This window comes from Poecilia mexicana, unplaced genomic scaffold, assembly GCF_051168715.1.
Source record: "Poecilia mexicana isolate PSO_F unplaced genomic scaffold, ASM5116871v1 scaffold_4, whole genome shotgun sequence".
NCBI lineage: Eukaryota > Metazoa > Chordata > Actinopteri > Cyprinodontiformes > Poeciliidae > Poecilia > Poecilia mexicana.
Window position 1 is genome coordinate 26,879,329 of NW_028263373.1, and position 21,735 is coordinate 26,901,063.

Sequence of the window (21,735 nt, forward strand, 5' to 3'; positions counted from 1 at the left end):
TAAACAGAAGAATGTTGCGCAACCACAATAACTGTACCCTGTGAAGCACGAAACACGTTACTGTGCTGAGAAAAACATTAGGCGGTTGAACAGTATGCAGTATGAAGCTATATGAAATACAATAGGAATTTAGGCAAGATATTTTTTTTTTTCAAATAATTCCAGAAATTGTTGCAGATCTACTCAAACCCAACCAAAGAAAAAGACTTTAACATAGAAATTTAAGAAGAACTCAACCACAATTACAAAAGGAAGTGGAACCTTGAAGTTTGAAAATAGCTGACAGGTGGGAGTAGCAGTGTTCAAAGTACTAAACCTAACATGATCAGCAAAAAAATGTCTTTATTCCTTATTTAATAGGAACAAAACAAATCAAAAAACACCAAAAAAAAAAAGTTAATTATCCTATGATCTACTGCGCAACTACAAATGTAAGAATTAGTGATTGTGGCCTATTAGGAGCAATGTGCTCTTAATGGACAACAGCTGCAATGAAAAACAAGGGATGATGTTTCAGGCAGCTGAGCAGCAACTCTCAGTCATATAACTTTCGGAAGCTTATCCCAAATGGAAAACACAGGCTGTAGCAGTGGGCTATTGTAAATGAGAAGTTCCAAATAATATAAAGCAGCAGGTGAAGGCTGTTAAAGCATGCAGTGCAATTGTTTTCTCTTTCTGCCTGACTATAAGGAACCTGCAGAGCAACAAGACGCTCTGCTGTTTTATTTGCTGCTCCATGTGTCAAGTCTTTATCCTGTATCAACAGGGATACTTTTTCATAAAGATGCACAACTCAGGCTCTTCTGGTTTAGTTTGATGTCCAATGTATCTTTTAACTGAGTCCATTACTTAAAATTTAGGTCCAAAACACAAAAATGTTCTGCTTCTTTTTATTTTTTTATTTTTTGAGGCAGAAGTTGTAAAACCCAACACAAAATACGGGAACAACAAGATTTCCTAAATTCATGCATGCATCATGGTTGATGATGTGTTTACGGACTGAAAATGGTGAGATGTTTTAGTATTGATGCAACTAATTGATAGAAAAAAGAGCTAGTTAAGAGAAATCTGTCTGATTCTGATAGTTTTCTTGTCGATGAGTTGCATCTATATGGTTTTTTATTAGGTAAGTGTATTAAAGGTGTAACAGAGGAATGTTGATAGGGTTTAATTTCTTTATAAATGAATGCGCAGCATGAGGAATTGCTGATAAGTAAATAAAATGAAACTGCTCCTCGTCCCTCGATGCTCATTCAAGTGGAGTGAATGATGCAACTCTGTGATTCGACAGAAGTTTCAGAGTTTCTGTAGACAGAAAACTTTTTAACAATAAGCTGAAATTGACTATTTTTGAGAAGTATTAAAATGATTGAATTAAGTTATATAAATATGTACTTTTTTAGAATTTATTAGAACTAAATTGCTTGGCACACAAGTCACTGTAAACTGCACTTCTTGTCTTTTTATTTTTGAAAAACTGGATTTTATAAGAGCAGACCAATGCCAAAGGCGGAAGGAAAATGTAAGTGCCTCCAAAAGTTTTTTATAATTTAAAATACAACATAGTTGAATTAAACATGCTATCTAACTGAAATATCACCTATATACTGGATATATATTAAAGAAATGTGTTGTCTGTTGTCAGTTAACAACTCTTTCTGAGCAAGGGCCGAGACGGTACAAGTGCACTGGCCTTCTCTGGTCCTGTCAGCTACCTGGACAAGGTTGTAGCTGTGGAACCTCACTTTTTGACAAGAAAAACTAATGTTTTCCCAAGCTGATCTATGGCCCTCTTTGTCATTTAGAGCTTTGCTTTGGCTAAGCTTAAGCCAGAAGAAAGTTTATTTTAGCCTCTAAAACTACTTGACTCTAAAGAAAACCACCCAAGCAAAAATCCTGAATATATCTGGCAAAGAAATCCCAAAAATTATAAAGAAAAAGTTTGTTGCAGTATGAAGTGCTACCACTTAAAGTGAGGGATACATCTATGACTGACTCATTGCTACGGATGGGCATTTATCGTATCATTAATGGTTTATCATGGTAAATTTCTTGCCATGATGTGAATTTTGATTTATTGTTGCCATGATAGATTCCAAATAATGGTGTCCATATTGTTGGGATTGTTAATTTTACTATTTTCTCCACTCTTTGTTCAATAAGAGCGTCAATAAATTTGAAAATATAATTAAATGCAGCTACTTTGCATTTAATGTGCTCAGTGTCACAAATCACATTTCTTTATGTGGCTGCTGTCCTAAAGAAATGCATTGCAAATGGCTTGGTTTTTCAAGGGTAGCATTTGTGTTTGTGGAGCTATGACTGCTGTGTCATGCAGTCAGACATAGTCACATAAAAAATAAATAATAAATAGTTCTCATCGTCACATTTATTGTTATCACAGTAATCCTACAATGTATCATGATAAAACTTTAAAGGGGCAGTGTTATGTAAAATCTTGTTGTAACGTTATTCTCTCATCAAAAACATACCTGGAGTGTTGCCTTGGTTCTTTCATGCATGTTTGAGAAATCATTTAATCTCTATGGCAACCATTCAGCTGTGCAAAACCCCTGGGTGGACCTAGCTCCGCCTTTGAGGACAAAGCTCCTCCTCAGCCTCACAGAGCAGTTCTTTTCCACTACTCCCCCACTCAGCTCCTTCAGACTAGCCAGCAGCAATTAGCAAACACCTGGTGGACGGTCAATCAATTCAATACAATTAATTCATACTTTATTGAGCCCAAAGATAAATTAAATGTTGTTGTACTAAATAATTCAGATTCTTCAAAGAATCATCAAGTTGTGATGACTTCCAGAGTTTTAGGAAGAGCAGGAGTTTCTTAAAGAGACAGAAGCCAAATTTTAAGCCACTAGATTACAAAGGCAAAGTTCTTTTAAGTCGTATTCAATATGTAGAGCATTTTTAAAACAATTGAAGTTAACATAGTTACTTGATAGTGCTAATACCTGACACTATGTGACTTCAAAATACATAATACTGCCCCTTTAAGTCCATATGGTCCACCCCCTACTCATTGCACATCTTACCTACTGGTGTTTCCAACCTAAGTCACACAGCACAACTCAAGGCGGCTCTGAACCCCTTTACTTTCTCACATCAGTTTGGTACAGAACCTTCTCTCCCTGAATGTCACAGATCAATTAGAATAAGAGAAAAATATGTTTTTCCTCAAATGTTATTTCCATGTCAAAGCCACCTGGAGAGACCCTCTGCAAGGTGGAAATGCACTTGTTTACTACACTGGATTAGATGTAAAAAAATATATCAGTGACGTGCGGTGAGGTTCATTGCTGGTGAGGCACTGACTTTAGACACCATGCATGTTATTGGACCTACGGAAATTTCGCGCATGCATACAACGCTGGGGGGCAAAAAGACTAATATTTTACATGTCATCCATAGCCGAAACTTAAAAATGTAGGTATTAATTTCGTGCTATGATCCACAGCAAAGTGTATTCGCCAAGCTACGCAGACTCGTTGCCATAGCAACTGACAACAAAGACACTTCATGTTTTAGGATTTAACACCAAAAAACATTCAAGGATTTTGCACACAGAACAACAGAATATTCAGCATGTTGTTGTAGGACGTTTTAGGCTTAATGTTTTATTAATAAATAATTGCTGTGGTAGATGAGCTACCACTTCTACTTTACTGAATTATTTAAACATAAACTGTAGCCCACAAAACGCACATTTCATTAAAAAACTAAACAAAAACATCTTATTGCTGTCTTACCTTTACGTAAGAAGGGTTCGGTGAATGCGCGTATGAAACTGGGGGGTTCGGTACCTCAAAAAAGGTTAAGAACCACTGCTCCATGGCTAGCTCACCGTGTCTTACTCTGCTGTTGTGGAGTCACAATATCTGGGATCATGAGCGCCCCCTGCCGTGAGGCAAGAGAACTGCCTGCCTCACCTCGAGTCTGTTCTCTGCCGTTTCTGATTGCTCCTCCGCACACAAAACACGATACACACACAGTTAGTGACAACAACAAAAAAAAAACACTGTACATTATATACATAAGCTAAATTATGGAAAATCAGTCCATATATTAAATGTTTTTTAGCCATTTTATAGCTGGCGTACAGACAGGACGAACATGCTCTCATAGAATGGCAGCCAGTTAGCGAGAGGTTGCGCAATCCCAGGTGAGGCTCAGCTCGCTTCTGCCTCACCGGCTTCGCTTCTGAGCATTTGAGTGGGAAAATGCGAAAATCCAGCGATTTTTAAGAAAAAACTAATCAGAATTGGTTAAGCTAAGTAAAAAATAGATAGATACTTTATAGTACAAACCACAGGGTGAAAATAGCAATATAAATGATTTTATTATTATATATTATTTTTCCATGATGACGAGCCTCACCTGCCTCCCTGACCGCATGCCACTGATATATATACACACACACACACACATTGTAATGTTACAATACAAAATGTTATTTCTTTTTTGGAATTTCCTACACTAATTCTGGTTTAAGGATGGGTCACTTTCAGACTGCTGTCATCACAGGTCTCTCATTAGTGGGTATGCGGGTGTGGAAATTTTGCCGATCCTTCCCTATGCCCTTGCTCTTGTATTATTATTTTTTTTTTTCCTGGTATCAGATGGCGCTCCAGCTGACCCTTGCTGACCTTGCTGACCCCTGCTGAACCCTGAACTCTCCCTCAGCAGGCCATCCCCTCTCTCTCTCTCCTTCTCTTTGTATCTCTCTTTCTCTCTCTGCACTGGCCACATTCTCACCACATCACGCTGATTCAGAGGGGAAGACTGTGGTTGGGCAATTAACTGAACTGCTGCGCTGTGCCAAACAAAACTTCCTCTGCTGTTTTTACAGCAAAGTTCTTCAAATTATGGTTTTCATGCATCCGCGGAGCCAAGTTCAGCCATCCGACGTTGCTTTGTCATTGTCACATGCCACTCAGGGTGAAAGCGAAGAGAGTTCACACCGGGGTTTTAGGACAGAAAGGAAAGGTGCCAGCCAGTACGGACAGACTCTTCCCATGCTAATAATACTCTGGCACAATGCATGAATGAAAGCCTTTCATTGGGATTCATCCCCTCTGTCTGCAGAATGAACCTTTCCACACTGGTGGTTTTTGATAGGACAGTTAGCCTGTCGTGCTGTATCTGGTTCTGACTTTATTAGAGCAATTATTCAGAATCTGTCACCACATTGAAATTGAGGAATCACTATGTCCATTTATGTCCTGTAACATAAATCACTTCTTATATCACTTTTGCATCAGGGAAGTTCCCTAACTGGGTGTTTGCACCTGCAAACTAGATTCTCATAAGAATGCAAAAATTGTAATCAGTTTTAAAGCGCAACTTTTTGAAATCTTGGCATACCTTGAAACTAGCTGTTCGTTGCAACAAGTTACATTTACTCAAGTTACTTTTTGAAAAAAAAAGAGAAACTTTTAGGAGTAATTTCACTTCACTGCACCTTTTTTTGGAGTAATATTATTATGAAGTATCACTACTATCACGTCACTTCTTGGTTCTACACAAGCTCTGTAAACAAGTCTTTTTATTTTAATCTTTAAGATCCTAGAATTTGCACGACTATAGTTTTATCTGTCTCATGACATCATTTTTAGATATCCAGAAGTTTTGATCAGGTACACTGTACTAGAGGAACCATTTCACCAAGTACTTTTTCCACTCTTGAAAATATTCTTGAAATACTCCTTTCTACTTGTGTGAAAATATGTTGAAGTAGTACTACTCTTACTTGAGTACAATTTCTGCGTACTCTGCCCACCTCTGGTCTAGCGGGTAGCCGGCCCATGCCTTCTGCAGAACTATGTAAACAACTCGCTCCTTATGTGTTTCTCAGACTTCCTTTTGCAGATTCTGTTTCGCCTTAACTTGCATTTGCAACTCCTAATGATGCTCGGCGCAATTTTAGATATTTTTCCCTAATTGCATGTTAAAACAGTATTAATCACAAAGAGTCAGAAATGCTCAGATTTGTCTGCTTTTATTGGAGACTCAGTGGAGACTAAATGTGTATTGTGGAATTTAGCCAGATAAAGAGAATTAAGTGAGTAAATGAATGTCATGTGAACCTTTTACTTTCAGTAGGATGACTAAATGCTAAAAAGGTAGCATTTAGATTTAGATTCAAGCAGAATCTGCTAAATGCTTATTAGTAGTTAAGGTGCTAATAAAGATAAGCACAAAATTATTCGCACCACTCCCAGATTAAGTCTTAAGGTAATCTTTTGGGGGGTTTTTTACCAACATGTTTCTTCTCACTGGATGTTTTCTTTTTTTTTTTTTTTTTTTTACAAGTTTTTGGAGTGGCCCAGTCTAAACTCCTGATCTGAACCTGTCAGAGGATCAGTGAAGGGAGCTAAGGATGAGGGTGATGGAAAGGAGGTCAGTCAGTGTTAAAGATAAATTTAAGACTGAACCATGCAGAATACTGTTCAGGGTCTGCTGTAATGCCAATAAAGATTCTTCCTTTGATTATTGAGATGAGTATAAATCATTTGTAATTTTTAATTTAAAAAAAAGATATCTTTCTTATTTATGCTCATTTTATGTTGATTTATTCTCTTTTCAGAAATGCCTCTTTCCCTTCTCATCAGAAAGAAAAACATGTTGAAAGTCAATGATTTGACATCAAAATCTACCAGTTATATATAGTTATATAACTTCCTAGTCATACCAGTTATGAGCAAATCAAGCAGCAAACCCTCATGTGGAAGCACAATTTTCCTGGAGTTTTGTCGCTGCATTACCTTTTGCTTGTCTGAAGGTTTTTGGTTACTTTGCTGCTGGTGGAAGTCTGCAGATTTAAAGACCACAAATGTGCTTCCAGGTGTGCTGACTTTGCAGGTGAGAGCAACAGAAAGCAGCTTCTCTCTATTGCTGTCATCGTTTGAATTAAAGGAAGCGTCTGTTTGCTAAGTAGGAAGTGCCAACTTCCACGAAAGCAGCTTTCACTGCTCATTTCCAGAGTTTACCCAGTGACGTCGGCGCAGTTCGGCCAAGTTTATGTTTCCCCATTCAGCACTTTTCGCCTAACTCCACCTAATCCTATAAACAAGTCAGAGCAACTTCAGGCTGACATGTGGGGTGTTTTATTCATGTGGCTTTATTGGTCCCTCTCCTCAGGTTAACAACAATGGTCTGGTATCTTTCCTGAGGGAGGTCTCTCAGTTTACACCGGTGGCTTTTCCAATTGCTGGCGACAGAAGGGTGGTGGCGCCATTCTGGGCCGATGTGGACAACCGTCTGGCAGGGAGCGTCTTGTACAGGCAGAGCCAGGATGCTTCCATCTTGAGGAGGGCTTCAGGTGACGTCAGGACGTACTTCGCAGAGTTCCCCGACTTCAACGCAACATGGGTGCTCATTTCTACTTGGCACCAAGTCACTTTCTTTGGAGGAAACTCCCAAACGCCGGTATAAATTTACCCAAATCTGTTCTGTCAACGTCAAGTTAAGTAGTAGAGTAACTTTGGGTGTTTTCAAAATCTGATTTCAACATACAATACAATAGAAATACTCTGGTCCTGGGTAGAAGCAGTCAATCAGAGCCAGGAGGGGTTTGGCGCTCTCGGTCACAATTGTATATGTAACATTACATGAAAGCCGGTTATCTGTTGTTAACTAGCCTGTGCATTCAAGGCAGGCTCCGCTTTGCAGAACCAGCTGTACTGGAGTATGGAGCAAAGAACAGGGTAGGAGCAGGGTAAACATGAGCTTGATTAACAGCGCTAAGACCCTCCTCCTGGCTCTGATTGGTTGTTTCTGACCCTGGAGCTGAGAATTTCTGCAGATGGCAGTAGGATTACAGGAAGGAGGCAGAGAAGTTAATTTTTTTCACATATTATCTGTCTCCATGATATCAGGACATAGTGACATCTTTAACAAGTATGCAAAAAACATTTAAAAATAAGAGTTACGTACTGGAGTGAGTTTTAAGGAAGCAGAAACTTGGTGGAAAATAATGACCGTGAAAAACCATGCAACTTACAGTGCCTTGAGAAAGTATTTATACATCTTGAATCTGTTTCCTCATGTTACAACCACACGTTTTCATGTATGTTATTGAGATTTTATGTGATATGTAAGAGTTGCATATATGTAAAGATACCCTATGTGTAGATGCACACAGTTTAGGGACCTTTCGGACAGATATGTGCTCCCAACGTTGCCAAGTATTGCCCCTGGAGGTCTGTCACCTCTATACTATAATGCAAGTCATTATCCCACATAACTTATAACCCTTTAACTCAATTAAATTACTGCAAATCCTGCCTGCAGGCTTGACCTTCCTAATCAGTCTCTCTAATGGGTATTAATGCTTTTCTAAAGCAAAATGAAGGTAAACCTTTAGCCAAATATATTCAAGGTCTTGTATTTGTTATCTTTGCTCAGTTCTTGATATTTTACTCCCCTTTTGTTATCTAAGTAAAGATTTTTCTTTGTTATTCAAGGTTTTTTCTAATGAAGTCATTATTTTAACCAAAGCTGTTTTTTCCTTCTGTGCAGGTTAATACTTTCCAGGTGGTGCTGATTACAGACGGAGAGCTTTCCTTTACCATATTCCAGTACAATAACATCACCTGGACAACAGGGAGGCATGCCAGCAGTGGAGGAAACCTACTGGGATTAGGGGGGATTGCGGCACAGGTAAGATCACTTTCTTATCTTGCTTGTGGATACAAAGTGCCCATCTGTCGGGAGTGGTTCAGAATCTCTCTATTATCAGTCCTTTGACACATCCATCCCATTTGTTACCGTCTTCCTAGGCAGGCTTTAACGCTGGCGACGGCAGGCGCTACTTCAACATCCCGGGCTCTCGCACCGCTGATGTGGTTGGCTTAGAGGAAACGACCAACGTCGGCTACCCGGGCAGATGGGTCTTCAGGATAGACGACGCAAACGTGGAAGTGGGAGGCTGCAACTCTGGTGAGAGCCACGCTCCTTAAAAGAAGAACACTTCTTTTAAAATCACACCTTTGACGTCATTCCGCTTCCTGTTCCCTTTATCTTCCAGCCTCGGTGTGTCCGCACCTGCGTCCGTGCCTGAATGGAGGCCAGTGCATCGACGACTGTATTACAGGCAACCCCTCCTTCACTTGCTCCTGCCTGGCTGGCTTCACCGGCCGCCGGTGCCAAATCAGTGAGTTATGGTTGACACTGCTTCCTGCTGTGTTTAGCTTGACACATGGTGCATGCTGTGAACGACTACTTGTCTACTCGAGAACGGCCAGGAAAAATAACGTCGGCTTGTAAAAAAATAGCTAGATTTCAGCAGACTTTCCAGAGGGACACCTGAGTATTTCCTTAATACCTGTATCAGCTCTGCGCCAATCAGATGTGTTATCCTTGGAAGTCGTCTCAATCATTTACCAGATGTTTCCTTTTAATTAAAAACATCATAGTACCTCCCTTGTGTTTCCTCCTGTTTTTGCAGATGTCAACGAGTGTGCTTCCAATCCGTGCCAGAATGGTGGGAGTTGTAAAGATCGGATTAATGGTTTCATCTGCGAGTGTCCTCCTGGATACATGGGGGTTCACTGTCAAACAGGTACATTCCATCCATTTCCTCAGGCTGTCATGACTCAAAGTCGCTTTCCCATTTATAATCCTCCATTTATGCAGCGTTTGTGTTTCCATTCTATTGGGATTGGGTGTGATATCTGCATGCTTCTCCCCTTTCAATCCTGATGCAATAGGATGTTAATGAACAAACGGAATAACTTCAAGCAGTGAGTGATATTTTATATAAGCCTTTTATTTTACATTTGCTTTTAACAAACTTTTGTTAAATTTTTATGAGGCGTGAATGGGAGTTTTCTGGCCAATCATCAATCTGTAAACATTCTTAACCGCCGATTTGGAAGAGAGTCACATGACTGGCTATTTTTTTGACAAACGCAACCGGTTATCGTTTTGTTACTACAAGCACCGGACATTTTGCACCTTATATTTGCACCTTACATTTCTATATTTTTGGATTCTTGAGTTATTTTTCTCCTCTTTGACAACCAACGACTTCAAGTCATTTTCTAGAACCTGCTAACGGGAGCGACAAGATCTGAACCGAATTTATGTAACAGAGCAACACAACGTAGAAAATAATTCTAAAGTGGAAACAAAAGAATACGTCACTGAATTGTTTGGGGAGAAAATAAAGATATATAAAGCTAAAAATGCATTTGTCTTGTAGTTATGTAGTCTCATGCCTGAAACATCATTCTAAATGAAAAAAGTGGTCTTTTTTTTCTTTTTTCTGTTTTTTTTTTTGTTTGTTTTACAACAACCACTTTTGGCAAAAAAAAAAAAAGACTTAGGCCAATATTTCAGGAAGGTGACAATATGATATAAGGAAAAGCTATGTTTACTTAAAATGGAGATGTAGTTTCCTACCATGCTGAACAAAGTTCCTTCCTTCCTGGAACCTAAGCGCTCATTAAGCACCTTATCACACAAACACAAAGACGATCAGCCTGTAAAGAAGTATCAAAGCCTCTTCTAATACCTTCGCAGCCAGCAGCACATATTTGCAGAATGAGGGGAGCCGCGTGGCGGATATATTAATCAGCTGAGTAAATATTCCCTGAGTGTGTCTTTCTGTATCTGTGTGTGTGTGTGTGTGTGCTGCAGACATTGACGAGTGCGAAGACAGACCATGCCTTAACAATGCTTCGTGTGTACAAGGCAATGGCAATTTCACCTGTGTGTGTGAGCCGGGTTTCATCGGGGTGCGGTGTGAGACAGGTGAGTGGGGTTTGTCTCGGTCGACTCATTTTCACTTCTTTCTACATTATACTCAGTTTGTGTCAAACACTCAATCAGTCTGGACAAATTGGTATTGGTAGACAAACTTGTCTTGTTCGAAGTGATTTCAAAGCACCGCTTCTTTTAAAAATATTTAAACTGCTTCCTTCGGTGAAGTCAGTATGCAAAAAGTCATTTTCTCATCCAAGTCCCATGTAGATGTTTAGTTTTGTAACTTAAATCCGGGAGGAAATGAAATGATCAGGCCCTCCAGAGTTCACAAATCCCTGCTTCTACATGAAACCAGATTAATCCTAATGCCAGACACCTGGTCAATGAAACTTTATGCCTGCACCAGGCGAGGTCAATCCCACTAATCCAGCTTACTGTTGAACACATCCGCCTCTTGATTCACCTTTGATTGGTCGATATCGGTGTGTTCCTCAGACATCAACGAATGTGAATCCCAGCCATGTCTGAATGGAGGAGAATGCGTGGATCGGGTGACCGGCTTCACCTGCGCGTGTCCCACTGCGTTCACTGGGACGTTCTGTGAAACAGGTGGGATTCAGGAAGAGAAACTCATAGAAAACTTTTTTGTTTGTTTGTTTTTTTTTTGCCTTCATCAACTGTATCCTGGTTGCCTTTGCAGAGTAACACAAGCCTCTGTGCAGACAGTTTATAATATCTGACTAATTGCAGCATTCCCTTCTCAGGCCTGTGGGTGGGAAGAGGGTTTTTCTGTTTCTCGATCCTGCTCAGTTGCAGGGATCTGTGAATGTACTGCCACTGAAAACATGTTTTGCATACTTCGGCACGCTCTTTGCCAAATTAATGTGCCTTTAAAATAATCAACTTTGAAAAGTGGAAAGAATTATGAATTCAGAGAGGATTTCTGCAGCTGTGTGGCCAGAAACTCTGCATACAGAAAAGCCTTCAATGATTTTCTGCAGGATTTTATCTGACGGATCGACATGAAGCCGTGCAAAGCTGTGAAGGGATGAGAAAAGAATTCTGGGTTTATTCTGATACCAATAAATTAATATTCCTGTGTTACAATGGTTCAGTAGAGCTCCAAACTTAAATCCTTAAGCATTTCATAAGGACTGAAGGCTGATATTTACAGATTATCCCCGTCAAATCTGACTGAGCGTAAGTTATTTTGCAGAGAAGAACAAGAAAAAGTCTTGTCTCTATGTTTAAAGCTGGTAAAGAAATGTAAAAATAGACCTTAAGCTCTGATTGTAGCAGAAATCTTGACTCAGTGGAGCAGAATACAAATGCACAGCACACTTTTACTTATTGAAAGCAACATTCTTTTGTAGTCTGTAGACGTAATGTGACAAAATATAAAATGTGATTACTTTTCAAGGTGTTGTAATATCAAAAAAAAAAAGAAAAGACAGTAGATCAGAGTAGGTCAGTAAACACAGATTCAACACCTTTATAATACAAGGACTCATTTTTGTCCAGGAAATAAAATTTGTCCAGAGCTGCAAAAATACCCTTGGTCCTTTGATTAAATTTAGCTTTTCAAGTTTTTTTTCCCTGCATTCTAACATTTGCTTGTTTTATGATAAGAGGGAAATGATTTTATCTCTGTGTTTAGGTTTTAAGAAAAAGAAAGTTACTTACAAAGAGAAAATTTTATTTTATTGAATGAAACAAAGACATGACTGAAGAAATTGATATTATCATTCTATTGTGGAATATAACTTTAAATAAAAATACATAGATAACTTGCTAAAATTTGCTTTTTTAACTTTTATATTCAAAACCATTCCTCAGTTTAAGTCCAGCCAAAATTTTTATGAATTTAATATTGACAGACACTTTGGTGGGAAAAATACAAAAAATGCTTCTAATTTGCAGAGATCACATTGTTTTTAAACAGTTCAGTTATTTCCTCCTCCTTTTCCTGGAAAGCTGGAGCTCTTTCAATCTTTTCTCTATGAAATTCAAGACTCATCATTAATGCTTCTCATTATTTGTAGACCTAATCTGCCAACATCCAAACTTTTTGAATGTTATTTTAGGACCATAATAAGAGAGTGAAATCTTATTAGAATAAAATTTAAAAAATGAATATTGTAGATACTTTGTAGTTCAAAATAGTTAAGTCTCTGATTTTTTCTCCATACTTTCTAATCTAGTGTCTGCAAATACAGAATTATGTAATAAGCTTAGATTTATGTTGTCTGATTTAAAGCAGTTATCTGCTTTATTTTTTTTTTTATCTCTGTGATGTAAAACTATTATTTTTCTACTACAGTCGGAATACTTTGTTCTTTTTCTTAAAATATTGTACTGTCTACATCGTAAAAATAATTATCATTTGTGTGTTTTTAATTGAAAAACAAAATAATCCTCTGTGTGCTTTGACAATTTTGGCCCGTGTGGGGAAAGAAAATTGGACACCACAGTTTATGGTGATTGTTTCATATTTATTAATAGAATAAGATGTACTTTCCTCTAAGAATGTTTTCCTTCTCATTCTTCATTTCTGAAACTCTTTATTTCCATAATTCTTTTGGAAAATAGTATATTTCTCAATATGAAAGATGTTTCATCTTCTAAATTGTATTATTTGAATAAAATACAAATAACCCTCCATTGTGTTTTTCTTTCTTCAGAGCTGATGAATTCCACCGATCCACACAACCAAACAGGTAACCAAGAAGCTTTGCCAAAAAATAGTTCTCATTTTGCTGTTTTACATCTGCTTTTTGGGAGATTAAGAATGCACCGGGTTGAAGATCCTGTTGCTGCTGGACTTTTGGATCTGTTCTTGTGCTCTGCTCTGAACGCTGTCAAAGTGTGCAGGTTTTGTTCTCTGCTGCTAAGTGCAGGCAGCTGGGTAGGTAGAGAGGCAGACTGAGGTATTTTGAAGAAGAGCTGTGCTATCCCACAGGAATGTGGATGTCTGCCCTTGAAGACTCAGCTGTAGTGATGGATTATCGTAATTATCAAAACTGACACGACCTTGCCCAGTTTACTACAGGAACCGGTTGCTTGATCCTGCGAATAATTGCTTTGTAGTGGCTTTTTTATTAGTTTACAAACAAGAGGAAGCGTTTCGTCTAGACCCAAAAAGTGCCAGTTTATGAGTTGAGGCAGCGCGGTGGTATTCGAGTCATTTCTTCAGCCTGTGCTGCTGAAGTATGCATGCTTTCAAAACTGCTCCTCTTTGGAACGGAACCATAGCGTCACGTGATTTATCGTTTTTAGCCATTTACACTCAAAAATTTGAAAATTAAAATGTAATTCCCAGTCACACAGCATGTAGAGTTTGTGTCATGCTATTCCTGTTCCAGAGATTAACTTTCATCTTTCAAAGGAGATTGCACTTAACCAACTGAGACCAGCTGCTGCAAATGTTTGTTCCCTCAGCTAAAAGTGCCCTTTAATAAGGTTTGAGCTCCTACAAATGCATGTTGCTTTTCACCCCTGAGCTGAAATAACTATCAGTGCTTATATAGGCTCTCTTAAATCTCCCAAATACTTTCCTGCCTGGCTCACTTGGAAGGCACAGCAGGGGAAAAAAAGAGCAGGATTCTCCAAGGAAGAGAAAGTAGCCGGACTCAGACGTGCCTAATCAGGCTCTCAGATCAAAGGGCCCGGGCGGCGCAGGTGGCCAATCAAAGTGGCTCTCTCAAATTAACAGTCCATTAATTGCCCCGGGGGCATTGCGTTTTTGGTCACAAAATATGCTCCATATCACCGGAAAATGAATGCCCTCCACCAGAGCTCCCGGTGACTTCAAAGGTGGAGCCATTAAGCCACGACACAGCCGTGTCCTTTGATCTGCTGCCGCAATTAAGCAGGGAGAGCAAAACAAAAACATTTGTACGGTTCGTGAGGAGTGGATGTGCATTGTGCAGAAGGGTAATTATTTTTATTTTTTTATCCTCTGAAGTTGTCGGAAAAGAGAAATGGCACCAAATTGATAGTTTGCAGCAGTGGTTTTCTTATAACAAATAACCACGTCAGTAAGGGCTATGATTTTCCAGTACTGGCACAATCAACGGCAAATAAAACAGAGAAAGATGTTCAGTCAGTCAATCAGTCAAGTTTTTTTGTGGAGCACATTACATCAACAAGGCATCATAAAAACGCCATAGAGTCAACAGTTGAGGAACCAGTAACAAACATTACATTTTGACAAATGCCATCATTAAAATCATCATACACATCAAATATGTTGGTCAGTGTTCCATTTATTATGGTTCAGCAGCAACTCTAAACAGGTTGGTTTATAGCCTTGATTTAAAGGAACTAAAACTGCAGTTTTGCAGTTTTCTGGAAGTTTGTTCCATATTTGTGGTGCAAAGAAGCTGAATGCTGTGTCTCCATATTTGGTTCTGGTTCTGGGGATGTAGAGCAGAATCAGAACCAGAAGACCTGAGAGGTCTGGAAGATTGCTATGACAACACCAGATCTTCTATATTGGTGCTAAGCCATTCAGTGATTTATCAACCAACAATAGTATTTTAAAGTCTATTCGCTGAGCCTCTGGATCCAGTGTAAGGACTTTAGAACTGGATGATGTTCTCCATCTACCTGGTTTTACTCAGAACACCAGCAGCTGCAGTTGCCTCATTGATTTTTAAGGCAGACCTGTGAAAACACTGTTGTAGTAATCAATGCGACCAAAGATAAACACATGGAAGAGTTTCTCTAGATTGGAACTGCAGGTTTCGTTAAAATATGTGGTTTAATTTTGCTTTCCATTTTATGTCAGGAGTCAACGTTTCCATATAGTAATGTTTTATTTATTTATTTATTTTGTACTTCTTGCTAAATGTCCAACAAAGGGAGTACTGTACAATTTTTGGTATTGAACATTGTCCATTTTGCTGGTATACACAAACTGTAAAGAAGTATACCATCATTAGCTCACATTGCTAACTTTCATTAGATGGACACTCAGCACAGGAATCAACATTTCTCACTTGTTTTCCCTTTCGAAACTCAAGCGGTGCTAGTTTGAGAATGTTGGGTTTGCAACATATCAAATGAAAGACACTCAACATGTGGCATTGATGATGGTTATTAGTACTGGATCTTTCACACAGCCAATATCCATCTGCTTGTGTGTGTGTGTGTGTGTGTGTGTGTGTCTGCAGTAGAATGCCTTTGCCAGAACGGGGGCGTCTGCGTGGGCATCAATGGAACCTGTGAATGCCCTCCAGGCTACACCGGAGCCTACTGTCAGCTGGGTGGGTATGAGCTGAATAATCCCTTGATGAATGGGTCACTCTGTGACTGAGACATTTTCCTCTAAAATTTATGTACCTGCTTTTCTCAATTCCCCTAACTCAGGAATAACTCAGACGCTGTGCAGTAACAGCAGAACATGTCCTGATGGAAGTCCCTGTTTGGAGTATGGAGGAGCTTATCTTTGTACGTGTCACACTGGAGTAGAGCCTGATCATATGGACTTTTACCCTGGTAAGACCCTGAGGCACCAGCATGTTGAACAAACACTTTGGCAGCTGCAGTTTCAGTCAGAAGTTTTCATACCCATGTCATGGCTAAGGTGGAATTTCTCCAATCATCAAAAAAGTCAATATTGCACATTTACTCCTACTAATATTTGGTTCAAACTTTTACTGGGTTGGCTTTCTGACATGGACTTTGTTTCTTAGCTGTAGTCCACAATTTTTCTCTGGGCTTCAGGTCATAGCCATTCCGAAAGTTTTACCTGTTTTGGCATAATTTAAAACCAGCGTATCTTTGGTTTGTTGAAACACGCCGCTGTCTTCAAATTGCATCGGTTTAGCTGTTGATTTTATGTGAAGTTGATGTTAGATGTTAGATGTTTGTGCTGTTATACCCTTTAAGCCAACAGTAAACAGACTCTTAGCATTGTGCAACCACCACCAGGCTTGACAGTTACAGTGGTATTAAGTTAGAAAGCCTCACCTTGATTCCCTCATCCTTTCCTGCATTCAGTGTCACCAAACATCTCAATAGTTGTGCTATCTAAACATAGCAAACTTTCGCAATTGGTTCATCCATGTGGGTAGTTCCAGTTTTTAGTAGATGTCATTGGTGTCAGTTTTGGAGCTGAGGCTTCTTGTTTGATGTTCTCCTTCCCAGTCCATGGCGATCTAACACTTGCTTTGCTGTAAGCAGTTTATGGCAGATTGGAGTCTCTGCTAGCAGCTTCTGGTTCGTTCCTTGAGTCTAAGGGTGACAGTTTGGACCTTATTCCAGACCTTGGCAAGATGTTGAAATCCTAACAAACGTATATGTGCATATAATTGTTTGAACTGGCTGTGCTGGAATCTGCCGTTGTTCAGAAGTGGCTAAAGGTTCTTTTTAAGGTTGTAAATTGTACAGTTCCCATTAAATTTTGACCGAGTTCCTTGGACATTTCCATTGTTCTGAGCATTGGTCAGTCTGACGAGTGCAAGTCCTTGTTTATGCTGGCAAAGAGAAACTTCCTGCTGCAGTCAAACATAATCACTGATGGGCAAGATAAAGGTTTTCTTGAAACTTCTGAGCTTCTAATTAAAAGACTTAGTTGAATATATAGCATATTTTTCTGTTTGTATCACCACATTTGGAAAAAGAACAGCTTTGAAGAATCCTTAAACACCCCAAATTAATGTGACCATCTTGCCCATAATCAGTGTGTGTAAACTTCTGGCGACACTATATTTATTACTGCATGTATATTTGTTTCCTGTAGTCACAAACACTTGAGCTTCATAAGTGAACTTCTAACATTCGCAGTTCAAATCGTGAATACTGGGCAAAATTGACATCTTTGATGTTGTTGATTGTTCTGTAATCAACTGAATAAAAAACAAACTTTGGTTGTTTTTTTTGTTTGTTTTGTTGGGTTTTTTTTTTTTAAGTTGAACCAAATCTCCATGTGCTTGAGCAAAACTTTGGAGCTTTGTTGTCCCCCACTGCAGTGGAACACAATCAAGTCTTGTTATGTGTTTTTCAGTACAGCCCCAGTCGGTCTGCGACTCCTCCCCTTGTCTAAATGGTGGGTACTGCTACGAACGAGACGGAGGCTACACCTGCGAGTGCAGATATGGATACTCTGGCAAACATTGTGAAAAAGGTAGAATAATTGATTAAAACATTCAGCAGTGCCTGCATATGAATCGGCTTTAAGCAGCATTTATAAAACATCCCTCTGTGTTGTGCGTTATTACCCGGGCTCAAGTCCAACAGCGGCTTTTCATGCCCTAGGAAACATGCCATCACTCGTAATGCTCCTTGAAAAATTGCAATGCTGAAAGGCTTATGATAATTTGTATGTATGACGGAGTTATGGGCTATTTCCCCAAATTATGACTCGAATCTCAACGGAGTGGAAGACATGTATTTTGTGTGATTAAAAGTTAGAGTGCTCTCTTCTTCAATGATTCCTCTTTTTGACTGTCTCTTTCCAGTTAGACTTAATACATGTGCGTCGAGCCCCTGTCGTAATGGAGGCTCCTGTAAGGAAGAGGGAGGGAGCTACAGATGTGTGTGTCCTTACAGATTTACTGGAAAACACTGCGAAGTGGGTGAGTACCACTCTACTATTATTATGACTAATATTTGGTTGCAGGTTTGTGTGAAAGTATTAAAGTAATAAATGTGTGGAAATAAGTCTGGGATAACTACTCAGACAACTCCAGTTCTTTCAGTACGTTTCAGCTAATTATGCACAAATCAGAACAAACATCACTTAGAGTCACCAAAATTATTTCCATTTGCTGAATGCCATGATATTTAGAGGAATAATATGTCAAGATATTTATTTCTTAATGTTGTCAGAATCAGACATGTACATACAGAATGATGTAGACATCCTATTTTGGTAACTCTAGCTGAACTAATATAAAAGAAGTTTGTTCTGTTGTAACTTCAGACATTGAGAAAAAAAAACATGGATTTTTATTTGGTGTACGTAAACTTCTGGTTTCAGCTATACAAACAAACACCGTCCACGTCATAATGTACTGTTCTTTTTGCTGTCTGCTCAAAGAGTAAACCAACCAATTACAGGGCAGCAACTCAGTGCATTCAGGCCTCCAGACATGGTGAAGATGACTTGCTAAACTTCAAACCAAGAATGTGAAAACAAGGGGATTTGAAATATTTTGAACGTCGTATGGTTGTTGGTGCCAGAGAGGCTGGCTCCAACAAGAAGCCTCTCTTTTTTTTTTTCTTCTCAATAAAAAGATTGTTTTCCCGTAATTGTAAGATATTTCTAAAACCTGCTGATTTGTGGAAGTTTTCAAACACAGCAATTTTTAAGGTTTGTAGAGAATGGTCAGAAATAAAGAGACTGTCCACTAAGTGTTTGCTGTGTGGAGAATGGGCAGCGTGGTTCAAGATGACAGCAAGCCAACAATAGCCCATAGAACCTGTCATTACAGCCGACATGCAGAATATCATCTGTAACACACGACATTCCTGTCATGTTCCTTTCTTGAACAATTCCTAATTTTTCTTTGATATTTAAATGTAAGCTAACCTCCTCCTGAATGCCAGAAAAGTAAACTACCTCAGTAATTAAAAGAATGAATTTCATTCTAGTCCTTTCTTTGGTTTTCAGGAAAGCCAGACCCCTGTTCCTCCACTCCCTGCCAAAACGGTGGAACGTGTTTTCACTACCTAGGAAAGTATAAATGTGAATGCACTGACGAGTACAGCGGAAAAGACTGTCAAATAAGCCGGAGCTCACTACATCCCTCTGCAGGTAAGCAGACTTTGTGTCACCGGGCAACAATGTCTTAATCTCCCTCTGATGTTGACATTTGCAAGATGTTGCCCTGGACAGATTAGACGAGGCCGGAGGATATCCTGAGTTGTTAAAGTGCGTAGATATTAGCTTTCCATCTAAAGATAATCTTAGCGGTGTTGCTGCACTAGAGGCCCCGCATTTACAAATATAGATGGCTGTGTAGGCTATATAAAGTAAGACGTGATTAGACACGGTGATTCATGTCTACACACTCTTAACAACACGCTGGAGGTAATTTTAGCAGGACAAATACAGACGGTTCTCGATGGAAAGCACCTCCATAACCTTTGGTGTGCTTTGGTGGGAGACCACTGTGACCGTCTTGTTACTATGCAGCCATGCTCGTATTTATCGGCGTGTTTGCATTCGTTTTAGAGCTGGGCTGCGGGCCGCCCCCCCATGTCAAACACGCCGAAGTCCAGTTCTCCTCGACAACACCAGGCTCTGTTGCTGCGTACGTTTGCCATTCAGGGTTCACGTCTGTGCCCAGAGCCACGCAGAGCATCTGCGGCACTCAGGGAGAATGGACCCAGCCGCCCGTTTGTAAGGGTCTGTAGAACACAACAACACATGCACCCTCTCCAACCCCCAAAGCAAGCCCATGTGAAAAATTGTTTTGTTCTTACAGTAGCTGCGTTTCCAAATCTGTGCAAAACTTTCTCGATATGCTGCTCATATCGAAGAACAGAAATTGCGATGTTTCTACTGAATAAAAAGCAGAATTAAAATCACATGTGAATAAGTCTGTAATAAGTCATTTAAAAGTCATGGTGGCGATCGATGTAAACAGTTACAGGAGATGTATTCATGTTTCAGCCACAATGCTAGCGCTCATCAACAGCCAGGAGAGGAGATGCTGTTCAGGTGTTGGAGAGACAAACTTATGCTGAGGAGCAGCTACATGTTTTAACAAAATTGATGCTGTGAGAGCTATGGTGGAGGCAGCTGCGCATTGTCAAAGAAGGCCAGTGTCTACAAATAAGTGCACACTGCTGTAGCTGTATACAAACTGGCTTGAGGCAGAAAAACTAAAGTGCTTCCATTGCATTTTTTTGAAATTCACAAAATTTTATATGGCTGAAAAACCACCTCATCCCAGCATGAAAACTCTTTGTGCAAAAATGTGAGTTTTTTCAAAATCGCCGTGTTTCCATTACACAAACTTATTTTGCACAATTCCAATTTGTGCAATTTTATGATCAATGGAAACGTCCGTAATTAAAGTTGAACATCCTTCAGTGGTTTTTGGAGTTATGCTTTACTTTACATGTACCTGAACTCAATTGTTTCTTTTTTTTTTTTGACAGAGATTAACGAGTGCTTATCACAGCCTTGTCTCAACGGCGGTTCTTGTCAGAACAAGATTGGGTCCTACAAGTGTGTCTGCAAGGACGGCTTTGGTGGAAAACGCTGTCAGATTGGTAAGGCTTTCTGTAGTTCCATGACATTCACAGAAACACAAAAGAAAATTCACACGTATACAGCTCCTATATGTGAATGTTTCATTTCCTCTAAGATGCAAATGAATGCCTGTCTGAGCCCTGCATGAACAAGGGGACATGTGAGGATCAGCCTGGCTCCTACTTGTGTCACTGTCCACAAGGCTTCAAAGGACAGAACTGTGAAATAGGTGCAGTAGCTTTTCAACCACAGATATTGCACATTTAGCCAATGGCAGAAATAAAAGGACAAATTCTACCGACGTTTAAACGTCTGTGTGCAGAGCAAGATGGTTGTGAGTCCAGCCCCTGTCTGAACGGAGGCGTGTGTCGGGGTTACAGACAGTACTACGTGTGTACGTGTAAAGACGGTTTCTTTGGGGAACGCTGCCAGATGTGTAAGTAAACTTTGCCGAGTCTCTGATATTTACCTTGAGATTTTCACATTTATCTCTTAACTCTGTCAGAAACAGTGTTAAAATTGCAAAGGAGTTCTTCCCTTTTGTTTTTAGTCCTTGTATCCAATACCCAATTTTGAAATTTAGGTCTTGCGTTTAAAATTAGATTGCAAGGGTAATTTTGGGTCTGTAATCAGTAAAAAAAAAAAAAAAAAAAAAGAGTCCAGATTTCACTGCATCAAAAACTTTCATTTATCAATCGGAATATTGATCCCAAAACATCTTCAGACTGTTTTGAAAAACAAAAGAGATGGTAAATATGGTTGCAATCCCAACTTTTTTGGTGCCTGCAGCATTTAGTGAATAAAGA

General features: G+C 39.4%; 1 protein-coding gene across 1 annotated transcript in view; it reads left to right on the forward strand.

The window, feature by feature from the left end:
* Nucleotides 1-21,735, forward strand: part of sned1 (sushi, nidogen and EGF-like domains 1) — a 35,519-nt gene that overhangs the window by 4,273 nt on the left and 9,511 nt on the right. Inside the window, exons 2-18 of the mRNA XM_088005135.1 lie at nt 7,156-7,443; nt 8,536-8,676; nt 8,796-8,955; nt 9,044-9,169; nt 9,464-9,577; nt 10,657-10,770; nt 11,218-11,331; nt 13,404-13,439; nt 15,897-15,989; nt 16,093-16,221; nt 17,732-17,851; nt 18,186-18,302; nt 19,340-19,483; nt 19,904-20,077; nt 20,836-20,949; nt 21,045-21,158; nt 21,252-21,365. Coding sequence (XP_087861261.1) covers nt 7,156-7,443; nt 8,536-8,676; nt 8,796-8,955; nt 9,044-9,169; nt 9,464-9,577; nt 10,657-10,770; nt 11,218-11,331; nt 13,404-13,439; nt 15,897-15,989; nt 16,093-16,221; nt 17,732-17,851; nt 18,186-18,302; nt 19,340-19,483; nt 19,904-20,077; nt 20,836-20,949; nt 21,045-21,158; nt 21,252-21,365 — 2,212 coding nt within the window. The remainder of the gene's footprint in view (nt 1-7,155; nt 7,444-8,535; nt 8,677-8,795; nt 8,956-9,043; nt 9,170-9,463; nt 9,578-10,656; nt 10,771-11,217; nt 11,332-13,403; nt 13,440-15,896; nt 15,990-16,092; nt 16,222-17,731; nt 17,852-18,185; nt 18,303-19,339; nt 19,484-19,903; nt 20,078-20,835; nt 20,950-21,044; nt 21,159-21,251; nt 21,366-21,735) is intronic.